The 26,437-nt window shown below is 37.2% G+C and overlaps 2 protein-coding genes across 3 annotated transcripts in view; one reads left to right on the top strand and one right to left on the bottom strand.

Moving 5' to 3' along the window:
• Positions 1 to 386: 386 nt before the first annotated feature.
• LOC141437061 (lysophospholipid acyltransferase 7-like) lies at positions 387 to 13,284 on the top strand. 2 transcript variants are annotated; one of them, XM_074100264.1, is made up of 7 exons: positions 387 to 687; positions 951 to 1,066; positions 1,631 to 1,782; positions 3,538 to 3,752; positions 7,954 to 8,139; positions 9,995 to 10,124; positions 12,659 to 13,284. In XM_074100264.1, exons 1-7 carry the CDS (start codon positions 479 to 481, stop codon positions 13,202 to 13,204), a joined length of 1,554 nt encoding a protein of 517 aa, XP_073956365.1. In that variant the 5' UTR covers positions 387 to 478; the 3' UTR covers positions 13,205 to 13,284. The 2 variants fall into 2 exon arrangements, with proteins under 2 accessions (XP_073956365.1, XP_073956366.1); XM_074100265.1 differs by having other exon boundaries at positions 399 to 687; positions 801 to 1,066.
• Positions 13,285 to 24,804: 11,520 nt separating this feature from the next.
• LOC141436757 (pyridoxal kinase-like) overlaps positions 24,805 to 26,437 on the bottom strand; it is a gene marked incomplete in the record, with an annotated part of 3,271 nt that continues 1,638 nt past the window's right edge. Inside the window, 1 exon segment of the mRNA XM_074099791.1 lies at positions 24,805 to 25,453. Within this exon segment, the coding sequence (XP_073955892.1) occupies positions 25,344 to 25,453 (110 nt within the window).

The raw sequence follows: 26,437 nt of genomic DNA, 5'->3' as shown, positions 1-26,437 counted from the left end.
GACCGAAAGGAGGATAAACACTTTCGCGAATTGAAAAAAATGGATAAAACCGCAATGCTGATCGAACTGCCGTGACCTATGACTTTCTTTATCTCCGTTTTCAATACAGCTGCAGCAACAACAATCTTACAGGCTGACCAACTTATCTGCGAATCAGACCTAGCAATACTACACTTTATGCGAACGACATTAAAACTTTTTAGATTCACAGATAAGTTAGTCAGTCTGTACTTTTACGCCAAGTGCGCAAGATGGCTCGAGAAAGTGAAAAAAATGTTAAAGAATGTACGGTTACATTATGACCAAATGTTGACTTCTAATATGATTATTGCTTGATTATTGATTTAAGCATGATGTAAATAGCATGTTGTTGATTTAAAAATGCACGCGATGTCATATTTGGCATTTACGTCAAAACGTTTCAAAATCAGGAAGTTATGGTTACTTGTTAGGTCTCGATTATGGGTTAAATTTAATTATGTTCGAGGACATTTTATACTACTCATCGCTTCTCGGGTGTGTGATTCTTGGCAGCTACTACAAGAAAATAGACGATGTGGTAGCCAAACGGAATTATGGCGCTGGGCTGGGCATATTAGTTACCTGTTTCATTTGCGGGCACTATGTATTCCACAGCGTATTTCTTGTCTGGGGCAACGTTGTGGCAATAAAATGTTGTGATATGCGGTGAGTTACTTCTATGGTACTTGTGGTGAAGTGATACTGATACTAGTCGGGTAAACTTTAAACTTAATCTTAGAAATCTCCGACGATAATTTAAACGCAATGTTTGTTTCTAGTTACGTCCATCAATTCAGCCTAGCCTTTTCATGGATCTATTTAATGTACATGCACTATCATGCAGAATGTTCAGAGTATGTAATATGGTTACACCAAACATTGGCCTTACGTTTGGTGGGACTGGCTTTCGAAATTCATATTGCCGACAGAACTAAGACTGACCTCAACAGTGGAGCAGCAAACGACGACGAAGAAGCCATGAAACTAAAACCATCTGCTTCAGATATTATTTCTTACGCCTATTTTTTCATCGGAATACATAAAGGTAATTCGCGTTCCTATTTAGGAAGAGCGGAAGTTTCAATTGCAGAGTCGCCCTATCTCACAAGGGAAACGGGGCGAGATGTGAATTTCAAGCACCTAAGTACCTAAATGAGATTGGTCGATTGCTGCGGTACTCTTCGATGAAATTACATTCTAAAGGGAACTCTTTGGTACCTACCTATTACATGATTTTCGATCCGGCATGAGCTTGGCATGTCTTCGCATGTAACAAATCGCAGATAGTGTAGGTACCACGCAGGCCCTGGGGTAAATGGCAATGGGCGCCAGTTTCCAGTACAAAATAAAATTATGATGGTGTCTTTTGAGAGACGAGGAAGCGATATAGACAATGTCGCTCTCTCTTGATCAAGGGCTAGGCCCGGTGGCGTCAGTATAGGTATATACACAAGCTTTGCTATGTTAGTCATCATCCAATCCTTTGGCTCGGTGGCTTACTTAGTTGGTTCAAGTTGACCACGCATAAGTGACTTCGGAGTTTGTCACAGTTTCTAAAAATAAATACCTACCTACTTATTAATACGCTTTGTTAACATCATGTTTTCAGGTCCGTATTACACATGGAAGACGTTCAACGAGCACTTCAACACTCCATTCAGGTCGCTCGGCGATTGTCGCGTGATCACGGAACAGAAACTGAAGAAGGCTTTCTTGTGTTCAGTGGGATATTGGATGCTGCAGATGAACTTTCCTCTCGAAGTAATCGATTACGAGCGACCGGAGGCGTGGCGAATGTCGTTACTTTTTCACGTGTGCTGCTAGGTATAGTTTAAATTTTTTGAAGTGAGCTCATCCACTTACCTGTGTTCACAATGGAGTTGTAAATATCTGTACGATCTTAATTCTGCTTTTGTTCTAACCGCTAACCAATTCTGTATTAACCTTCCAAGGCAGTTATCTAATTTGCGATTATCAATGGAATGGTTAAATTGGTATTGTAGTAAGATTGGTTTTTGGAGTCTTTTTAATTTTTTTATTTCAACTCCAAAGTTTGTACCTTTTACGGTCATCCCGTAAAATCCATATCAAAATACAAACAAACTGAAACATAGATGCACAGAAAAACCAGAAAAAGAGACCAGCGCTAGGAATCGAACCCAGGTCCTCAGCATTCCGCGCTGCGTGTGGTTTTTTTTTTGCATCTTTGTTTCAGTTTGTATTTTCGATATGGTATTGTAGTGTTAGTGGATGAGCTCAGTTCAAAAAGTTTAGGCTATAGCCACACAGCGGCGAGTGCACGGCCGCGCAATGAGCAGTGCCCTTAGTGTAAGTTTTCGGTTACAAAATACGTCTCGATCGCGTTCGCGTTAAAATCTCAATTTATATGGAAACATCGCAAACGTTCCGCTAGAGGCGCTGTTCGTGTTTGCATACAAATTGAGATTTTAACGCGAACGCGATCGAGATGTATTTTATTTTGTAGCCGAAAATTTACACTATGGGCACAGGTGACACGTTCGCCACCCCGTCGGTTTACGTAATGTAGGCGTTAACATATTAAGAATATCTTGTTATAGCTAGAAGTAGGTACGTTGCATACATCTACCTATTACTGACAGGCAATAAATAAGTAGGTAGGTACAGTTGAACAAACTGACTCATCTACTATTGTACAGAGTGGAACCTTTGTGTTACTAACGTCATATTAACATACCATACGATTGTCAACGAAACCATGTGTAATTGATTATTAAAAGGTTCCATTGCTAAAACGGCAAGAGTGAAAGCCATTAAAAAAAAGGTTCCATCTTGGTACATGAATCAGTTTGTTTGACTGTACCTACCTGAAATTACATCTATGTGGCGACTTATGGACTTAATGATTTTGCAACTTTAGATACGCGCATGGGATTTTAAGCAAATAAAATATATAGGAAGCCGTGGTGGCCTAGTGGTTTGACCTATCGCCTCTCAAGCAGAGGGTCGTGGGTTCGAACCCCGGCTCGCGCCTCTGAGTTTTTCGAAATTCATGTGCGGAATTACATTTGAAATTTACCACGAGCTTTGCGGTGAAGGAAAACATCGTGAGGAAACCTGCACAAACCTGCGAAGCGATTCAATGGTTCGTGCGAAGTTCCCAATCCGCACTGGGCCCGCGTGGGAACTATGGCCCAAGCCCTCTTGTTCTGAGAGGAGGCCTGTGCCCAGCAGTGGGACGTATATAGGCTGGGATGAAAATATATAGATAGCCGGCAATTTTACCGTAGGTAATTTATATAAATGACAGTAAAATATCCTTATTTTACTAGCGTGCGTGTAATGTTGCAATGTAATTTCGTATCACTAGTGGCGAGTCGAAATGTAAAAAAATAGTTCAGATAGATTTTTTTTTTCATGAGAACCATTCTGGGGTGCGTAGGGTCCACCCGACTCCTTTCAATTATACGCCTGTGGCGTCTTCAGATCCATGAAATTTTTATTAAACAAACTCTTATCTTAATTTATGTTTCAAAGGTATACAACGACCGCGACTTCTATGATAACTATGGCAGTGACTATCGCTTCATTAGCAACATGCCGCGTCTGATTATGTACTTCTTCAAATACCAAATAATCATGATGCTGTGCACCAGCATCTGTACTGAGACAGGGTTTGGCGTGTACCCTGCCAAGTGCATGCCGACCCCGGGCCACGGGCCCACCACGGAGTTCAGCTTGTTGAAAATGGCGTAAGTAGGACAGAGACTTCATCAAACCTTTCTTTCACTCGTATTACCAGTACCACTACCATGGGTTTACAGTGACCGTACTCGATAGGGCGTAAATTATTTGTAGAGGCGCTGTACGATTCTCCATACAAATAAGTTACGCCGTCGCTATCGAGTACGGTAGCTGTAAACTCATGGTAGTGGTACAGGATTCCTGTTTTAATCTGGTTAGAAACTTGACGACACAAAGTCGTATGCAGGTGCTTTAAGCTTGAAACGCACTGACAGCGTTGGAAGAGACCGCATTTATAGAATACCGCGCCACGCTTATTTCCCGCACGGTAGCACAGACGGTAGGTATTCTATGCCGTGGTGGCCTAGTGGTTTGACCATATCGCCTCTGAAGCAGAAGGTCGTGGGTTTAAACCCCGGCTCGCACCTCTGAGTTTTTCGAAATTCATGTGCGGAATTACATTTGAAATTTACCACGAGCTTTACGGTGAAGGAAAACATCGTGAGTAAACCTGCACAAACCTGCGAAGCAATTCAATGGTGACTGTGAAATTCCCAATCCGCACTGGGCCCGCGTGGGAACTACGGCCCAAGCCCTCTCATTCTGAGAGGAGGCTTCGCCCAGCAGTGGGACTTACCTACATATATATATAGGCTGGGATGATGATGATGGATGATTCTATGCGGACTCTTTCACGTAACGGTACGTGTCCACCTAATCCGTTGCCGGCCGAAGTATGTTCGGGGATCGTCATCCGAACTCAGCCGATCGAATCAAACGTAGGTGTGAAGGAACGAGAGCGCCACAGTGTTTTTTTTTACTCCAAAAAGTGACATTCTGTTTTTATCAGTAATATCCAAAGTTGAACTCATTACTAATAGTAGGGGAGCCCAAGAGGGGATTTCGGGATTTACTAAAGCGCGACAGATTAATATACAGGGGGATACCTTGTACCCGGTTAAGTCCTTCCACCAACTATGAGCCCCATATACATGGCCGCCCGTCAAGGATAAAGGATCAGATTAGTAAAAAAAAATTCATCATCTGAAATTCCCGAGCGCGTCAGATTAAGGTAGGATGAGTTAGTTACATACTAAAACGTGTGTATTCTACTAATCTGACAATTTGAGTGACGTAAAGAAGGGGTAGGGCTAGAAAGTTGTAAAAAAAAAACGTCATCTCGACATTCTCGAGCGTGGTTAATTTTTTTTTTATTTTGAAGGGAATAATTCAAGAATTACGAAAAATATATAATCTGACGGTTTCCACAAGCCGAAATAACAAACATTCATCGATAAAGTTTATTGCGTGCAGCTACGTGATGCCTATATTCCCCTCTCCGCGTTTCTATTCCTCTCTCACTCTTTCTCTATCTATTACTCTCTCACTCCGTCCCCACTCTGGTTTCTGTTGCCATGACGCCATCACACAGACTGACTCGTTCGTGGCATGATATTGTTTACAACGTATTTCCAACGTTTTTGCTTATTTGGTGATTTTAATATAAGTTATGAGAATAAAAGATTATAAATATTTACTATGAGTAATGTTAATATAAAGTGTGTATTTTGTGGTGAAACTACTTTGCAAAAGACAATTAAATTTACATTAGAAACATTACAAAAATGTACAAATGAGATGATGATTCTACCGATGACGATGATAATTGAGAAAAAATACTCAAAAAAAAAAAAAAATTATTTTCTTATTAATACAGTATTCTACTTAAAAAAACATACACTTTTTTATTTGCATGCTATTTCCTGAGCTTTTCAATAAATTAAGTTCAATGATTTAAAAAAATAAGTTTTTTTTTTTTAATTGTCAGATTAGGCGAATCCCTCCAGATAATCGTCAGATTATGAGACAGCACGTCTAGGGCATGAAGATGAACCATATATATCTTAATCTGACGCGCTTGAAGATTTCAAAATGGCGAATTTTTTATGCACATTCTAATAATGGCTACGAATTTGCGTCACATCCAAATCGTCAGATTATTATATAAGAGCCTTTTTTTAAGATACTTTAACATCCCCTTAGAAAATCTGACGCGCTCGATTAAATTTTTTTTAAATTCATTTTCAACCCTTACGTACGACCACCCCCATCATGGAAACAATCAGATTAACATACGTACATTTTTTAAAATACGTAGGACATGGATGATATCAATATCTGACGCGCTCGAGTATGTCCATGCAACAGTTTTTTTTTAACATTTTTGAAAATCCATAACAATTCCCCCACCGATGAAAAGGTATATATTATATGTCATTTTTTTCTTCTTATGATCTAAGCTTCGCAACCCATTAGGTCTCTATGACGCTCGAGTAAATCCCGATTTAGCATCGTGGGCTCCCCTACTGTAATGTAAGAGTAAAACACCCAGGTGACAAAAGGCCATAGTTTTTTTTTTATATTTAGGAAATTCGACCTTGACCTGGGTCAAACTATAAATTTATTATTATTTCAAGAAAAGTACACACTTAGCTTCTCTCTGTATTGCAGGTAGATACGTTGATGTATGGCGAAAATTATTGCACACTTAGTTACTTGAAATAACGTATAGACACGACAGTATATTATTTTTGTTTATTTTCAGTAATTATTTTTTATTCTTTTTCCACGCCGAAGTAGTCTCTGCTTAGGTCAGATAGATTCTTTGAAATAAGTTCTATCATTCATAATTTTTCTCTATTCTAACTCCGCAGGAATTTAGAGAAAAGGACTTTTTCAAAATATGTTAGGGTTGTCAAAAAAAAATATCTTACATAATTCCAACTTTTTAGGGTTCCGTGCCCAAACTAAACTAATTAAGATTGGTTTTTTGGAATCTTTTTGTATTTTTTATTTCAATTCCAAATTTTTTGTTACTTTTACGGTCATCCCGTAATACCTATATCGAAAATACAAACTGAAATATAGATGCACAGAAAAACCAGAAATAAGACCAGCGCTGGGAATCGAACCCAGGTCCTCGGCATTCCGTGCCGTGTGCTATACCGCTACACCTCCGCTGGACAACAAGCGCTGGTCTTATTTTTCTGGTTTTTCTGTGCATCTATATTTCAGTTTGTATTTTCGCTCTAAACTAATTATACTAAACTAGTTATTTCTTAAATAAAAATATTTTTGACCTTTCTGTGACAACTCTAAATTTGAATATTGACCTTAATTTAAAAAAAAACTCAAAATTCCCGCGGAGTTAGATGAGAGAAAAATTATGGGTGATAGAACTTATTTCAAGGAATCTATCTGACCTAAGCAGAGACTACTTTGGCGTGGAAAAGAATAACAAAATAATTACTTAAAATTAAAAAAAATGTATATATATACTGTCGTGTCTATAAGTTTTTTCAAGTAACTAAGTATGCAATAATGTTCGCTATACATCAACGTATCTACCTGCAATACAGAGAGAAGCTAAGTGTGTACTTTTCTTGAAATAATAATAAATTTGTAGTTTGACCCAGGTCAAGGTCGACTTTTTTTTTTAAATATGGCTCTTTGTCACCTGGGTGTTTTACTCTTACATTAGCAATGACTTTAGATCTATCTATCTATCTATATATAACAGCCCTTATAGCGCCCGTCTTCGGACATAGGCCTCCTCTCTACTTTTCCAGTTTTCCCTATTCATTGCCACTCCCATCCAGTTTACGCCAGGTTGTGACTTTAGATATTACTGATAAAAACAGAATGTCACTTTTTGGGGTCAAAAAAAGCACTGCGAGCGGCTCCGCAATTCGCGGTTGTAGCAGTGTATGCGCTCTCGTTCCTTCACATAGGTACGTTTTGATTCGATCGGCCAAGTTCGGACGACGACGCCCGAACATACTTCGGCCGACAAAGGATTAGGTGGATACGTACCGTTAGCTCGAATATTACAACCGGTAGGTACCGCCTCCACGCAGTGCAGTGCGTTTCAAGCTTTAAACATCATAACATTAGATAATAATACCTAACCTACACCTACTGGCCACTTGCTAGAAAAAATTTATCTCGATTTAGTGATTAAATCTAGTTTTAATGTTTCCCTGCAAGATGGCCTTAAAAATCACATCTTCAATTTTCTGCCACCAACCTATCTGAAACAGGTAGATATCAAAAATATTGCTATTTAGGTAACTTATACTACTTACCTATTTGCTTCTATTGCTACCCATAAGCTACCCATGTATCAATACACACAGTTTTTTTTTTCAGTGCAGGTTCACCGGAAGTAGCATTGCAGCAAGAATACAACTTTGCAATGCTGAAATGTTTCGATAACCAGAAGCTTGTGATGGGCCCCAAGATGAAGGACACCGTGCGGGGATGGGACATGCCGACTCGATATTGGTTCTGGACTTATACGTACAAGAACATGGTTAAATCGAATTCGACAGTCAGGTACAACACAAAAGATTACCGTATATACTACATATACATACCTATACTTGGTTTTAACTAAATTTAAACAAACTTCAGCTGCCAGATTTGGTATAGGTATTCAAGGATTTTAAACATTTTACTTATCTTTCAGTGTAATACAAACTAGACTAGTGTATTTCAATACAGAAATGTAAATGTTTAGATAGTTTAATACTTAAGACACCAATTGACGTTTTGTTTACATTTAGTAAAATACCTATCCAAACCAAGTATATACATCGGAGAGCATTTTGATGCCTGCTCAAAATCAGGGCAAAAAAAGAACAAAAAACCACCTAACTACCTTGAAGCAACTAACTAAACTTGAGTGAATTCAAAATCTATGAATTCGGTCTACGTAAGTTCGATCATGTCTCTTACTTTCGATCACAGCTCAAGTGGCTCCCAATGCGCCGTAACTCTCACATTCTCCACCTTCTTTACGGCATTATTATAAATGTGGCTATACCCTACCAGGGTGCATAATATTGTAAAACTTATTAGAATAAGGAATAAATAAATACTAAAATACTTTAACCCTGCAACTCCCCGCTACCTCAAAGAGCGATTTAGCTACGTAACTTCTATTCGATGCTCTCAGAACTTTCTCCTTACCGTGCCTCATTCTGACTCCAAATTCTATGTCTATTCTTATACTGTCCAGGCTATTCTGTTGTGGAATTCCTTACCGATTGACTTATGCTGGCCATACACCGTCCTTCCTATCGTCCAATTGGCATGACGCTGCAGGCATGATCCAATCTGCAGTTCGTCCATATACACTACACACGATCAATTTGAACTGCCCAATTGGCAGCGACGTTCAGTTGAAACCATGCATGGCGTCACGATGTGTTAGCTGTTTTGGGCATTTTACTCGTGTTAAAAAAATATATATCGAGCAGAGTGGTGCATACCTACAGTGGTCAATGAAAAGAATTCAGTTTACTCATATACTTCGCGGTACGACGCGTCTACCACCGACAAAAATCTTGAGTTTACTGAACTGACGATCGCCGACTGCCATACACGCTCCAATCGGCATGATCAAGCCAAAAGAATTGAAATTTGATTGTGCCGTCAAGTATAACTGTCATGCTAATCCACGCCCACACACGGTCAGTTCTAACTGATCCAATCGGCAGCGTCATGCCGATTGGATATCGTATGGAAGGATGATAATATGGCCAGCATAACGACGCGCAAAATCTCTGTCACTCTTTAAATCTATGCAGCACTGCACTGCACTGCTGTTATTTAGCTTTATCATTGTTTATTTATTTATTCATTTTTTTATAAGTGGCTGATTATCCCACGCCTATATTTATTTTAGACGTACGTGTATTATATGTACGATATATGTATGTGTCGATGTATTTTTGTTGCGTTTCAATATTCTGATTCACTGTTGATGCACCACCTGCTGTAAACTAGTCCTTCCTTCTTTCTGTTAAAAGTTTGCCTGGAAGAGATCGCTCTTAAGTGATAAAAGGCCGCCTATTGCGTACCTTGTGATTTTCTCTCTGTGTACCTGTTTTCTGTATCGCTTCTGGTGTAAGTACAATAAAGAGTCATTGTATTGTATTGTAAAGCAGCGAATAAAGTAAGGGCTAGTGAGAGAAGCGTGAGTTTTGCGTGAGTTATGTCTTCGGATGCAATACCTCGCCGTTAGTGTCACACCGCCTTATAATAGGTACAAATTACTACTTGCATAGCACGCTGCTGGTACAGCATCGTATTATATAATAATATAAGGCATCTAAGAAGTCAGAAAAGCAATGAAATTAATTTGTTTAAAACTACCTTATTCGAAAATATTCTGTCAACATTTCAGGAGTGCTGTTTCATTCATGGCGTGGACGATATGGGCGGGGTCGTCTAAGAAAGAGGTGATAGTCGCACTTACCCTGTGGGTCTACATTCATCTTGAAACTGAATACGCCGCAATGTATGATGCGGGATCGGTAATTTATTTATTGACTTTAAGTACAGTCGAGTTCATAAACTTGTGAGCAAAAATTTGATCAAAAATATCTGAACACGACTCTATTGTCAACGGCATAGAAGCGTGTTCAGATATCTTTGATCAAATTTTTGCTCACAAGTTCATGAACTCGACTGTACCTACTTTAAGTAGAATATGAAAGCAGAAACATACTTTTATTAGTAAGTACCTATATCCCTTCAGTTGCCAACCGCTATCTTTAAAAAAAAACTTGCAAATGGCACCACCATTTTGTGCAGTTTATACCTACTTAGTCATTTTATACTCCATTTATTTTAACATTTGAAACATAACGGTAAAATTTGCACACGTTTTTAAATGAAGCAACGAAAGTATTTAAAATTGTGTTATTATTATTTATTTATCGTATGGCGATTACACACTGGTTAATACATTTTTCAAAAAATTATCTCATGCAATACGGTATTTGACTATTTTGTATACGTTTTATAAATTAACAGCCTTATTCATAAAAAGTTAGAGCCTCCTTGAAGGCTCCTTGAAGGCCCGATGCTAAAAAACATGATTCATAAACGTCTGTTAGCGCTAATCAGTCGATCAAGGCTCTGCTAAAGTTAGCGGACCGTAGACCCTCCTTTATCTCCCTGCTAAGTCACAAAATGGCCGCCACAAGTTTGAACAGCTGACTTTGACAAGAGCAAAACAACCATACCGAAGATATTTTAGTGAAGGGTGAAGTTACGCAAAGATTAAAAAAAAACCAGGAAAAAATATTTTCAGGTATTTGTATTTAAAAATCCTCTAAATTAGCAACAATAAATTAACAATAAATATGAAAAAAAATATTAGGATGATTAACATAATTATGGCTTTTTGCACAACATAAACATGCGGATCGGAAATGGCGGGAAAACAAACTTCTCGCTTTTTATTTTTTTTCCTGCTAATTTGCTGTCACTGCTGTCAACTTTTTTTTTTTAATTGTCGATTAGGCCATTTTTTGTCTTTGATTTGTCAAGGTGGCCAACATAACGCGTCTAATCAGTCTATCAGCGGCTCAACAACTAGCAGACTGCTAGCAAGCGTTTATGAATCATACTTCTTGACAACCGTCTAACAAGCTTAATCAGTCTGCTAAGTAACAGACCGATCAAACCTCAATTAAGGATTTTTTATGAATAAGGCTGTAAAACTATACAATGCCTGTTAACGAATAGAGAAACAATTTTAAGCTACCTTTACAAATAACAAAGTTATAAAGGTTTGAAATTCAAGATTAGACAGAGAAAGACATACTGGCATGTGACGTCACACGCAAGTAGCGCCATACTTGCTGCATAGAGAAAAGCGTTCGAGAAAGAGACAGGTATATAGATTTTTCAAAAAAACACTATAAATCCAATTTTCAACCGATTTAAATTTTCTCTTCGCTAAACACTATCTGTATATCTATATTTTCATAATAATATTAAGATGGCAAAATCAGGAGTTGACAAATACCGTATTGATATCATACTTAACTTAAATTAAAAATTACAATTTCGCAGAAGATACAACTTCGCATCACTTGTTAGGTGTTTAAAGTCCTCAGCCGGTCCGTCGTATTTAGTTATGGGGCACTCGAATACAGTGTGGTGTATGATTTGTTTCGGATCCCCACACTCGCACGCCTTCACCTTACCTTCATAATAAAAACATAATAAATACCGCTAATAAATGTACATGTAGGTATTTTAGTCCATTTGTGTTCGAAATACCGATACGAGAAACGCGTGTTACAATTTTACCTTTAATTCAAACCTTAAATCAAACGGAATATCTATAGATTACTCAGAAGAAACTTTAATTACTAATTAAAACTTAAGTTTCTTCTGAGTAAGCTATACTCCGTTTAATTTAACGTTAGAATTAACGGTCAAATTGTAACACGTTTCTCGGTATTTCGAACACAAATAGGCCTAAAAATACTTACATAACTGCACGATACATGTCCCTATGTTATATTTATATAGCACGTTCTTATTCCGTGGTAGAACGCTTAGAGAAAATTAAGAAGTACATACAAAGTCAAAGTTACAAAAATACGTATACTTACACGACTATGCACTTCAAATTAAGGCCGTGTATACATATTTTTGCAACTGGCCGTGTCGATATCTTTGCCCTTGACTATACATTATACTCGTAGCAATTAAAAGAAAAGGGAGTATAGCAAAAAAAATACACATTGAGAAATTTAAGATTGATAACTATAATTTAAATTCCCGACTATATATTATCTATCCTTGATCTTGAGTCAGTGTTAATTTAGGCACAGTCTAATATATAAAGCTAAAACTCACAGACGCCCTAACTTTTTATTATGATTATATTTTTATTATGTAGTTTCATAACCACTAATTACTTAAAAAAAGTGCTGCTTGAAAATTAGCATTCATTACAAAGATACACCAGATCAGGCATGCCCGGATTTTGTCGTGGACAGTCTTTAAGTAACTAAAAAGTTTATTTATCTACTTTTTCATATTTCAGCTAAAAGGTGCGTGGGCCATCGGTTTTACAATAATGCGCATTCTGTGCCTAATATACCTCACGCCGTGTTTCGTCATTGCCGACGCAGATCAAGCCATCAATTATTATCGCTCCATATATTGGGCGTATCATATCTTGTTAATAGTGTTAACGGTGGTAGCCGCGGCTTTATATAAAGCTGGTCATCAACCCCGAATGTCGTCGTCTGGTGGCAAACCATTTCCACCGAGGCCGAAAGAAATATTGGACGCAGGAAAAGTTCCGAGTTCTGCTAATATTGTGGGCGCTGCCAAAGATATCGCTAAAAACATGGCTGCACCGGGCGCGGCGATGAATAAAGCTGTTAATGCAACAGAAAGCACAATCGCTAATGCGGCATCCCAGAGTAGTAACAAGAACAGTGGGCCGACCAAGTCTGGTACGGACAAAGCTGGTGGGACGGACAAGCCTAGTGGCACGGATAAGCCCGATGGTACAGGCCGAACCAATCGCCCAGATAACCCAGGAGGACCCTCTACAAGCCTAAACGCTGAGAGGAAAAACTAAACGCGCGAACTTGTTATTGAAGTTTTGTTAGTGTTTGTTATTTTTCCTTTTTTTTAATAAATTTTACTCTTTATACAATAGGTAACAATTTCATTTTGCAAAAGTTTAACTACCTGTTGCATGGTGGCTATTTGCGTTCTCAATGATATCACATAATATCAAGTTTTAGTCAACAATGTCTCTACGTGTAAACTCCAATTCAATAGAATCTGACAATCCTGTAGACACTTCCAGCCTACTAATATAAACACCGGGCTGCCTAAGGCTTTGTGATGTGACTATTATTCTTTTTTGATTCCTTTTAGATCATAATTGCAACAACAGGGACATATATAATACATATATAAACTGTACTTTAGATACAAATTATTTTTTCAGACTATACTTTTTATTGTTTTGTTTGTTATCAAAGCTATATCTATACTTACATACCTATCTAAAATAATGTCACGTGAATATGATTACTAAAAATAAGTGGCACGCACACGCACGGTACCGTCACCAGCATTAATATCTGCCACAGCGGAGCGTGCAAAAATATCTGACACGTCCTTCCGGCCCTAGAAATAGTCGTATCAGATATTTATGCACGCTTGTTGTGTCAGATATTGGTGCTGGTGACTGTACATAAAAGGTTAAAAAAAAGATTATAAATACAAATAGGCTCTGCTCCGTCCGCAATGTATTTTTGATTAAACTGTCATCTAGTGACGAGTAGCCGAACTAATACAAAAAATAAATCTTTGTTTTAGTTTATTAAAGATCAACGAGATGGTGCTAATTAAATTTTTACATTTGACTTTAATGCCATCTATTGAAAAGCATTTACACTAGATGATGGTATACTGTGTCCACCTAAGTAAAGACTTTAATAGAGGGCTCTGTTAGTAATAATAATTTTAATTTCATTAAACAGTAATAGGTGGCGCTCACGCCTTGTGTGGCGTTGGCACTATAATGCGAGTCTCACCACCAACCATAAATATAGTCGTGCCGTGCAGCGCCATCAGGGCCAATGAGGGCTATCGTTTTTTGTCTCACTAGATGGCGCACTGTTGCGTGAGGTTTTTAAATATGGTTTTGAAAGTCTGTTATTACGGGCGTGAAAAACAAAGTTTAGATTAAAATCATATTTAATACACCTTAAAACCGTACCATATAAATATCGAGCATGCCACAGTGTTGCATAGTCCCTGTTTTGTTCGGAAAAAAGGGAGGACAAAGGTTTCCGAAAGACAAAACTGTCTCAAAACACAGACATTCAGTGCCCCGGAACGCATATTTGCCATAATTAATTTCAGATATTGCAAAATATTCACAATTTTATTCTAATTATAAATAAACCCGCGTAGCTCACCAAAAACTAAAAGATTTGACATTTCGGAGACCTCACGCTACACTAGCGCCTCTAGCGGCGAATTCATTCGCGATAGCCCTCATTGCACAGCATAAATATAAACTAATAGTATTAGTTTCAACAGAAAATCGCTAATACTGTGTACTTGTACTTTGTTCTGCAATCGGGCCCAGGCTGCGCATATTCTTTGAGTGCATCAGGTAGACGTGACCAGCCGAGTCAGAGGGGCTACTACGAAACTCGAAAATCGAAGTTCGTTTCGCACCGTCCCTTTCACTCGCGTATTAAATGACATAAGCGCCAGCGGAACGGCAACATACGAAGTTCGAGTTTTGCACTTCAATACAATACAATTATCCTTCGGGTTTCAACCGAAGACGATTATAATATTACAGTGCAGCTCGTGAGATGGTGCTATCTTCTTCACACATTTAGAGCTATAAAACTAAAAAAAATAAAGCTTCATTTCCGGTTCCGCTCCCCACCACTGCGCGCTAGCAACTCTGCGCCCGCGTCGTCTAGCCTCATTACGTGTTTTTGTGTTATCGGAATCACACCTCCCGGTGCTCCATAAATGGGAAAGCTTATGCCAAGAGTTATTGGCTATGATAATATTAAGTGAAAAAAGTGCAGAAATCATTGGAAAAACCACATTGTTCAAAATCATTAGAAAGTGACGACAGGTAATAGTTACAACACTAGATGGGAACGTGATCCTTATGATGCTAGCGAGTCAGGTAAAATAATCATTATTACTATTTGTATTAAAAACAGCACTAAAATTGTACTGGAATACAGCTGCGGACAGAAATTAGGTGATGATAAAATACACCTACCCGCATATTTTGACCGTCTTGATCAGACCGATAAAATTATGATGTAATTATTAATATTTATACTACGTAACGTACGTCCCAAATTCAAATGAATATACTCATGATATTTATACTCTTCATTTAAATAGTGTTGAATCACGACACAAGTATCACAAACCTTTTATATTTTTACATAACTTGAATATTGTTAAAGATTAACTAAAGTCCTACCTACATTTCACTCTAATAATATCTCGGTCTTGGTACTGTACACAAGTGGCGTTAAGGATAATAAATGCATATATTGCTTCACTTTAAGAGTGTTGAGACTCTGTTAATATTCCTTAATTGTACATATCGGCAATCCACTTTAATACGTAGTATAGAGGTCCTGTTACTCCACGTACATCGTGTCGAGGACGCATGACATATAATATAATTATGTACGTACATACAATTCATTTTAATAGTGTACCTGTCAGCAGTGTCGATATCTTGTTACCCCGCTTTAATAGTGGTAGCCTTTTTGTTACTCCGCGTAAATCGCGTCGAAAACTCATAAATACATGACATGTACAATAATACTCCACTTTTATAGTGCGAGTCCTTGTTGCTCCGCGTAAATCGCGTCTGAGGAACCATATAGAGGTACATAACATATTGGTACAACAATACTCCACTTTTATAGTGTGTGTCTTTGTTGCTCCGCGTAAATCGCGTAGAGGAACCATATATACATAACATATAGTACAACAATACTCCATTTTATAGTGCGAGTCCTTGTTGCTACGCGTAAATCGCGTAGAGGAACCATATATACATATAGATACAACAATACTCCATTTTTATAGTGCGAGTCCTTGTTGCTCCGCGTAAATCGCATATATAACATGTGCAAAAATACTCCAATACTGCACGTAAGTAAAGAGCGTAGATGATGTAAGTATGCTTAAACCTACTAATCAGGTCAATCATTTTAAGAATCTTCGTCTTAATAAATTATTATTGCATTATACAAGCCACCTACTGTAAAAAGATCTCGAGGTGCTCTAAACTCTGGGGGGGCGCCGCCGCGCATACCAGCAACGACTGAGTGTCGGGCGCCCCTGCCGTCGACCGCCGTGGGACTACCGCGCCGAGCCGCCGCCGCCCGCCGGACCAGCGCCAAAAACGGAGGAGCCGCTGAGGAACGAGTCGCCACTGGACGAGAAGTCGCCGCAGGTAGCTGTAACCGGCCTCACTTTTACTTACTTTTACTTTTACGATGAGTGATGCAGATTCACAAACGATTAAGTTATCTTGGTTTTGGATCACAAAACAGAACTTTTAATACTCAACCCAAAGCTGAAATAATTGATATCTAAATAATATAATTCTAAATTAATTAATAATTAATAACAATAATTAATTGATATTCTATAATTAAAAACTGAATTTATCTTACCCTATAATTGGTACCAACTCTAGTTTCTGTCCTACCTAAATAGAATTGAATCCAGAAGGATACAAGGTGTATCAACCTAACACTCAATCATACACCTACTAGCCCGGGTCGGCAGCAAATACCCGGTCAGCAAGCAATCTCCACCGTCACCGGTCAGAGCGTTCTCGCTGACCTGCTGGTGTGTGACGAGGAACCCGGATATTGATGATACATACCGGAGCATTAGTGAGTCTGTGGTCGCCCATGTGACGAAAAATTCGTCTTATCAATTCTCACAATGCTTAAGTCAAACACTGATTTACACTAAATTGACAAGAACTTAGAAATCTGTAGAGGATAATAAATATTTTATCATGGGTGACTATTGTACAACGCTTAAGCTATTACAGCACAGCTATTTTATAGCAAAACTAATCTTTAAATGTATGTAAACATATTTATAAAAATAAAAATGCAGAAACAGAGTACGACTTATGTGAAAGAAAGGTTTGTACTCACAAACATACTTAAACCAGCGCTTGAGCACTTAATTTAGGTATGTCTGATTTACTAGATATCTGAGAACTATTCATTTATTCATTGTAGACTATTTTGCCAACTTAATTACTACCAGCAATGAATTAAAGAAATTACCAGTATTAGCACAAAGTAAGACCTTACCGGTTACTGCTTTTTCGCAACGTAACGTTTGGCAACCTGGTTCAGCTCGCAACTTTTCATTTTGCAAACTCTGTGTGTGTATATGCAATACCACAAACATGGTTTTTATGTTATTTTATTTTTCTTTCAAACTAATAAAAAACTGATTAACAATCGAGACGCATTCATGCTTAGAAGTTGTTTTGCAGAATTCTTAGCGTTTCAAAGTCCGCTTTCAGCTACGACTGGATGTACAGTAAGTTATAGTTTTTAGCACTGATGCTGTACTGAAAATAACAACTAACAAATGAATATCGATCATTATTTAAATTGATATTTTGTATGGCGGCGAGATAACATAACCTCATACTGCCCAATTCGTAAACCGAATTACTTACCACATACGCTTTCATGAAGCACCCAACACCATTGGGTGTGGTGTGGTAATGCATGTGGGAACCAAAAAGCACCAACGGTAACCATACAGGGACTCATTTGTTTTTCTTGTCATATAAACACACTCGAGTCAACTAAGTACCGTGTTTTATGGCCTAAAAATTTCGAGAGACTTAAAAGATGATGACGTTCTGTTAGTTAACAATTGATAACACCACTACTACATATATTACATTTACACCGAATTAATAACATGAATTATTAAAATTTAACGGATTATAGTGGTGTGAACATTAGAAACATTTTGGTTTGCGTCTTATAAGATATCTTGTGTGATATACAGTGACTGGTTCATATATACGCGAAACCTTAGTTATAACGCGAATGATAGAAAAATCATTTTAGACATCACGGAAAACCTCTTAATGGTAAAATACCGCTTTTACCGGTCATCCATAATTTGTTTTTTGGACCTGTTAAATCTTTTTTCTCCTTACAGAAAATGCCACCTACCTACTTCCTGCGAGTCAGTCCTGGTGGCAATGGCAACCAAAGTATTAGGACATTGATAATCTAGATACCACAAGCGTCCTTAGATGTAGTAATGGCCCCTTTTGCAATTACAACTTTAAATGAACCCAGCCTTGTGGCACTTCTGTAAAAATTTAATTTAAATAGCTAACAAGTTACTTGTTTAACTTTAAAAATTGAATAAAGCGATAGCTTACAGCAGTTTAAACACTCTTAGGTCTGCCTTGTAGATCTATAGATGTATCTACGAATATCACTCGATTTATGAAGAGTTTGGAGGTTTTTTCCTCCAAACCAGATGTAATACATCTATTGAACCAATATCAATATAATATCCGTACAAAAATGTGACCTTATCAAATTTGTTTTATAAAACCTTAGCTATTGCCGTGCTCTGCCGAAAGAATACAGGCAAATCGTTCAATCAAAATAGAAAATATATCAATACATAAAAACGATATTGTGATTAAAATAAGATATTTTATTAAAACCTTTAGGTCTGGGGCTCATTAACTGTTAATGAGATTACCTAACATCCATAAAATCCCCAGTAGTCGTGCTGCACGTTACTGGATGTGCAGACGTACATAATTAAAACTAGATCAAAGATTAACTAGTTACGCGATCGCTCCGAGGAATATCCTTTTTTTGTTAGGACTAAAAATATCATATACACATAATAAGTAAAAGTTGGTTGTCTAAACCCTGGCACCCTGGCACATTGGGTTAAAAAGGTACTAAGATATTGGTATCGATACCACTGCCCACAGTCTTTATATGTGGTTCGCAAGACTCCTGGCTGGAGTTAAGTATATTCTATAAGTGCTATGCTAGCTAACGCATAGGAGTCGAAAAACGAATAATAATGAAAACGTTTTTTGGGCTGCGGCAATCAAGCATTGCCATGTAAGAATACTATTTTAATCTTTCTTTTAAACATTAATAAAGGTAGATACAATAAATACAAGGTTACACCTATTGGTAAAAAAAAAAAACCTTTGGCTGTACATATGAGAATCAAATCAACAATATACGAGTAATACAAGTACCCTATTGTTTAGGTAGTTAGATAGATTTACTCTTCTACCTTGAAATATATTTTTATTATTTTTCTTATTAACGGCCTTGGCTAACATTACTGGGCTCTGAACATCTGCACTGTAATATTATAATCGTCTTCGGTTGAAACCCGAAGGATAATTAGGAATTAAACGAACTTACCTTGTGAAGTTCAATTCCAATTATGCGAGGGTTTCAACCGAAGACGATTAGATCGTCCCATCCCTCCCATCCCATACAATAAAAAATAATAAAAAATATTTGTAACCTGAATATAACACAAAAATTGCTCTGAAAAATGAGGCTAGACGACGCGGGCGCAGAGTTGCTAGCGCGCAGTGGTGGGGAGCGGAACCGGAAATGAAGCTTTATTTTTTTTAGTTTTATAGCTCTAAATGTGTGAAGAAGATAGCACCATCTCACGAGCTGCACTGTAATATTATAATCGTCTTCGGTTGAAACCCTCGCATAATTGGAATTGAACTTCACAAGGTAAGTTCGTTTAATTCCTAAATATTATTTATTGCACACCATAAACAGTACAAAAACTTATGATAATAAACATTACAGCCTTATTCATAAAAAAATCCTTAATTGAGGTTTGATCGTCTGTTACTTAGCAGACTGATTAAGCTTGTTAGACGGTTGTCAAGAAGTATGATTCATAAACGCTTGCTAGCAGTCTGCTAGTTGTTGAGCCGCTGATAGACGGATTAGACGCGTTATGTTGGCCACCTTGACAAATCAAAGACAAAAAATGGCCTAATCGATAATTAAAAAAAAAAGTTGACAGCAGTGACAGCAAATTAGCAGGAAAAAAAATAAAAAGCGAGAAGTTTATTTTCCCGCCATTTCCGATCCGCATGTTTATGTTGTGCAAAAAGCCATAATTATGTTAATCATCCTAATTTTTTTTTTCATATTTATTGTTAATTTATTGTTGCTAATTTAGAGGATTTTTAAATACAAATTCCTGAAAATATTTTTTCCTGTTTTTTTTTTAATCTTTGCGTAACTTCACCCTTCACTAAAATATCTTCGGTATGGTTTTTTGCTCTTGTCAAAGTCAGCTGTTCAAACTTGTGGCGGCCATTTTGTGACTTAGCAGGGAGATAAAGGAGGGTCTACGGTCCGCTAACTTTAGCAGAGCCTTGATCGACTGATTAGCGCTAACAGACGTTTATGAATCATGTTTTTTTAGCATCGGGCCTTCAAGGAGCCTTCAAGGAGGCTCTAACTTTTTATGAATAAGGCTGTTAGACTCAGGGTAGACAATAGGCGTCTTATCGCCTAAAGCGATCTCTTCCAGACAACCATTTGGGTACAAGAAATTATGTGTTACAAAAATAGGTGGCGGAAACAGAAACAGAAAATAAAAACAAACAAAAAATCAATAATATTAAAATAAATACAAATGATACAACTATATTTATAAATACATACATGCAATACTTATACAATACATAAACTACTAACATAAAATAGCAATATAAATTATCAATAAGGCCGTAATGGGAGAAAAAGGATAAGAAATTAGGAAATAAAATAGATAAACACAGATAGACTGAGGACAGAGCTAAGAAGGCAGTGTCAAGAAGTGAGCCTTGACGAGATTTTTGAAAATAGGAAGAGATTTAGCTTTCCTCACATCTAGGGGAAGAGAGTTCCATAGAAGGATTGAAGTGCACTTCGTGGTATAGATAGGGCCAGACGGGCTACTACGAAACTCGAAACTCGAAGTTCGTATCGTAACGTCCCTCTCGCTCTCGTATTAAATAGTATAAGTGTCAGAGGGACCGCACGACACGAACTTCGAGTTTTGTAGTAGCCCTGCTGGTCACTGTCCGAATCCAAAAAGTAGACAATTCGAGCTTCTCTGAATCCTTAATACCTTCATTTCTAAATCCATACTAATATTATAAATGCGAAAGTAACTCTGTCTGTCTGTCTGTCTGTCTGTCTGTCTGTTACGCTTTTCACGGCTAAACCGCTGAACCGATTTGGATGAAATTTGGTACAGTGATAGAATAGACCTTGGGAAAGAACATAGGCTATCTTATATTGCGAAAAAAAGGTTTTAAGGGGTTGAAATAGGGGATGAAAGTAATATGGTGGAAGTTCGTCGCTGTCGAAGATAAAACCATGAAACTTGACATTTAGGCCTTAATCCATATATTAATATTGTAAATGCGAATGTAACTCTGTCTGTCTGTAGTCTGTTACGCTTTCACGGCTAAACGGCTGAACCGATTTGGATGAAATTTGGTGCAGAGATAGAATAGACCTTGGAAAGAACATAGGCTATCTTTTATTGCGAAAAAAAGGTTTTAAGGGGTTGAAATAGGGGATGAAAGTTAATATGGTGGAAGTTCGTCGCTGTCGAAGATAAACCATGAAACTTGGCATTTAGGCCCTTAATAAGAAATAAATCGATATTTGTTTGAGCTTTTTGAAAATTCGACCTGTGAGGGATGAAATAGGGGTTGAAAGTTTATATGGAAGGTCGTCATTATCGAAGATAAATCGATGAATATTTATTAAACTAGCCATTTGGGCACGTGATAAGAGATAAATAGATATTTGTTCGCGCGTTTTTTAAAATTCTTCCTGTGAGGGGGTGAAATAACGGATGAAACTTTATATGGAAGATCGTCATTATTGAAGATAAATCGATGGTTCTTTGTGAAACTTGGCATTTGGACATTATAAGAAATAAATAGATATTTGTTCAAGCGTTTTTGAAATTTTTACCGGCGAGGGGATGTTAGCAGAGGAAATGATGCAGTGTTAGCAGTGCCTTTAAGCTCATAGCAAAATGTACGCAATGTGGGTTATAATAGATGGCTTATTGACATAGACAGTCAGACATGAAAAATTATGATTTCCAGATTTTTCTTATTTATTGTGCTATATAAGAGCTACCTTTATGCAAAAAAAATCCAAGTTTTTAGGACAGCCGGAAGTGCCCTATAACTTTTTCTGTTAAGGCAATTTGTATGGACACACCTTTTTAATGACTGTAGCTTTTGATTACCTTGACTTAGAAGTTTGATTTTTTCACAGATTTCGGGACTATTGACCTGGGTTAGGGTTTTAATCTCAATTCGATACCGATACTCCGCGTGTTTACGAGATAGAGGATCTTGACAGACAGACGGACGTACGGACAGCAAAGTGATCCTATAAAGGTTCAATTTTTTCCTTTTGAGCTACGGAACCCAAAAATCATTTATTCCGGCGCTTTTAAAATTTTCGACCTATAAATATGAGATGAAAGTTCTTAAGTAATTCCAAACAAATTTACTATAAGTATGTTTATCGGAAATATGTGTAGCTGTGCTTAGTAAAAATGCCGTTTTAGTTATAATCCTACCTCCTAACTTACAATAAAAGACGTAAGGTGTCAAGAGTTCACTATGAGGAATAATAATTAGTCCTTTTGTGTGGTAGGGTAGAATACACGTCGTATTGCTAAAATGTGGCTACCCGCAAAATATTTATGTTTTACCAAAGAACATGGGTGTATGGATGTTCAGTTCAGTTCAGTTAAGTTTATTTTATTCAGTAAACTGTGAAAGTTTCTATGTGCTATTATTGGCAGAATAGGTATCCTAAATAAATTAAATACTTCCCAAAGTTATTATTCCACGCGGACGAAGTCGCGGGCAAAAGCTAGTAGGTACATAAAAATTAAGATATTAGGCTGCGCTCCATAGGAAACACTTACCCTTCGCAAACCTTTTATACATAGTTAGATTACAACAATTATTTTCATTTAATTTCATTTAATAGCCTGGTTTTTGGTTAGGTTAGCTAAGTATCTAACTAAGCTAAATCTATTTTCCCTTAAGACCATTTTATTATCTTATCATCTATAGCTTGAAATACTAAATTCTAGTGCTAGCCTGTTTTAGAATTATAGCATAATGATAAAGATATTTTCATAAGATAAGCAATCTTCTAAATCCCCTTACGTGCTGAGCATCTTAGTGCTATGCAGATTATTATCTATTGTACATATCAAATGTTATATTTTTATGTAGGTATGAACAATATAAAAAGTTATCTTTTCCTTCATTTTATTTTGTTCTCATGCAATATTAATATACTGTGCGGCAAAAAATCTGGCCCTCAAATGTATGCAGTGCAGTACCTAACAGGTAATTTTGTATGTAGATTGGGCCAAATTTTGTGCCGCTGAGTATATGATTAAATGATAAATGATAAAATAGGTCAATAGGCTTCGTTACCGACGTGCGACTGTTACGCGTTGTCAAGTCCAAGTACATACTACTTCATACCTGATACTATGTCAGGGGTGGCCAAGTTGATTAGAACCAAGATCTACTGTTTACTGACGAAACCCTGTGCGATCTACCAATCACGTACTTCTTGAAATCTTAAATGAAACAGCTTAGTTCAGTATTTACATTTATTGCCTTGCCACAATCGACTGAACTAAGTCGCGATCGACCGGTTGGCCACCCCTGACTATGTACTTAGTCTACAGATCTAGTGAGTACTATTTTTATCGTTTTTTGTCGGATAAGTGCGTATTTATATTGCTCTCTCAATCGGCTTTAGTAAGTTAGTGAGAAAGCATGATAAATACGAACTTTTCCGACAAAATACGATGACAGAACATTATTCAATAGATCTACATGACAAAACGGTGTAAGGATAAAGTCACAGGAAAAGCAAAAGGGGCAATCGGTACTCGATCCAGAAAAGCCAGATTTAGTCAACTGTTTCGCGTACTGATCAATTAGATTAGATTGCTCAGATTAATCCATTAGATTAGGATTTATATTTGGAGCCGGATTAGAAGGAAAGTGCCGAAGAAACACCATTTAGGTTTTCTATAATAGTACCTACTGAGCTTTACACTACACATGCATATAAAACAAAACTACCACAATATTTGCACATTCCTTGTATTTACTTAAAATAAATTGTCACTATATGCATATTACAAAACGCAAATATCTGCTTTATCGTTATGACATCATCATGACCTAATTTACTTATGTACCTACAGTCGAGTGCAAACATAACTATTTCTATTCGAACCACTCAAAAATATATTACTCTGTTGGCAAGTTGTGGTCCAATGTAGGTATTTGAGATGTTTGCATTATTTGTAATTGGTTCTCAAAGTTTTTCCAGTTCCAGTGACCAAATCGAAATTTGAGGTGTAGCTAAATTATAAGTAGTTGTACGTTTATTAAATTATAATACTTACTAGCTCTCAGACTGTCCAAAATTGACTAGTCTAGATGAAAAGGTTGATTAATAGTTATCAAATACTGTCTTATAACATGAACCTCCTTGAACCTCTCATTCAGAAATAAAACTTAAGTTAACAATTCATTTAACATTTATTCAAAATAAAATACGTCAAAATATGACATAAGTAGATAAGGAACATACCTCCTAAAGTAATTTCAATTATTTCAAGCATTTCATATCATAACATTTGGTAAAATTCTTGATACTTGATTAAGTAACATATCATTATTTTGTTCTTATACAATAAATTAAAATATGGAAGACATGTTGGTCCAGTGGGCTCCACTTATCTTGTTATATTTGATCTAGTTTCACATTTTTTATATAGCAACTACATAAAGCACATAACATAAAAACTGTACTTTTAATGCTTTCTTTCATATTGTCAATTTATTAATTCTAAATCAGACATCGGAATTTGTGAGGCAAAACACAGTGAGTCTATATACTCATAAACTCGCTCAACAATATGTACTTCTCTCCTCAACTCTACTCTTTGCCCCAAAGTCTCAATACCTGTATAAGCTTCATTTGTTAATCAATATCATACTACCTAATAAGCTACAGAAATAACAACATTGACGTAACATTTCTCAATCCCGCACTTGTTCATACTTTTGTAGCAGCTATCGCCACGGAAGGATCCTCGATGACAGTCTTATTTTGTATGAGTTTTAGTTCGAGTAGAGCTCGCGGCATCTTACCCGTCGGTTGCTTGGCTGTAACAAACGGCGAAAATGAATAAGAGAAGTTAAAAAAAAATTATATTCTAATTTTAAAGTACCAAAACTAAGTTTATTTTTAAATTTTTTTTCCTCAAGTGGTGCGGACCTAAATTTTATAATCGGATCTCTGCTTTTCTCATTATACAATTGGTGCTCTAACACAGTGTTTTTCAAACTTTTTCAGGACGCGACCCCCTTTGTCTGAAAAATATTTGGCGACTCCCTGCCTACCTCCACTTTTACACTCCAGGTTATTTGTATTATCCTACGTTAATAATACAAACATTGAATAATCATACACAATAACGGTGAGAGTATTTTAAAGATACCGCGACGCCCGGGGACCTAAGGGGCATCCGAGCGAGACCACACGGGGGGTCCCGCGCGACCCACAGTTTGAAAAACACTGCACTAACATAAGTATATCTACTTTTCAAATAATTTATTGAATCGGCGTTAGGTACTTTGCGGAGGTCCATATCAATGAAGTAAAACAATAACTTTGCTCACCCGCGACCTTATGATGATAGCTACATGCGTGTTCATGCAGTTCATCCACCTCCACACTGTAAGAACACACAAAACTCACACAAACCCATCTATTACCACCACCGCACTACACTGACGCCTTTCGAACTCAACCAGACCTCATCTTCAGAGCAACACAACCAAACACCATGCTACCAGATGTTAGACTCTATAGTAGTGTGGTGGTGATAGATGGGTTTGTGTGTATTCTTACAGTGTGGAGGTGGAGGAACTGCATGAACACGCATATCTTGCATAAACGTAGCTATCATAAGGTCGCGGGTGAGCAAAGTTATTGTTTTAGTTCATATTATTACTTTTCTATATAAATAGTATGAGTAGATAATTAAGTTAGGAAACCAATCAAACACAGAGAGATTAACTGTCACTGTGGCAAAATGTTACATGTGCCTAGTTTAGACATGCAAAAAAATGGTGCAAGTCGTATTA

The sequence above is a fragment of the Choristoneura fumiferana genome, chromosome 17 (assembly GCF_025370935.1).
Source record: "Choristoneura fumiferana chromosome 17, NRCan_CFum_1, whole genome shotgun sequence".
NCBI classification, from domain to species: Eukaryota; Metazoa; Arthropoda; class Insecta; order Lepidoptera; family Tortricidae; genus Choristoneura; species Choristoneura fumiferana.
The sequence above is the reverse complement of the archived record's forward strand: the minus strand, read 5'-3'. Positions and strand labels throughout refer to the sequence as shown.

Excerpts from the sequence above, each read along its gene's own strand:
- LOC141437061 (XM_074100265.1), top strand. The coding sequence starts at position 479 with ATGTTCGAGGACATTTTATACTACTCATCGCTTCTCGGGTGTGTGATT. Across the intron at positions 688-800 it reads ATAAAATGTTGTGATATGCG|TTACGTCCATCAATTCAGCC; the intron begins GTGAGTTACTTC and ends GTTTGTTTCTAG. Across the intron at positions 1,067-1,630 it reads TTTCATCGGAATACATAAAG|GTCCGTATTACACATGGAAG; the intron begins GTAATTCGCGTT and ends TCATGTTTTCAG.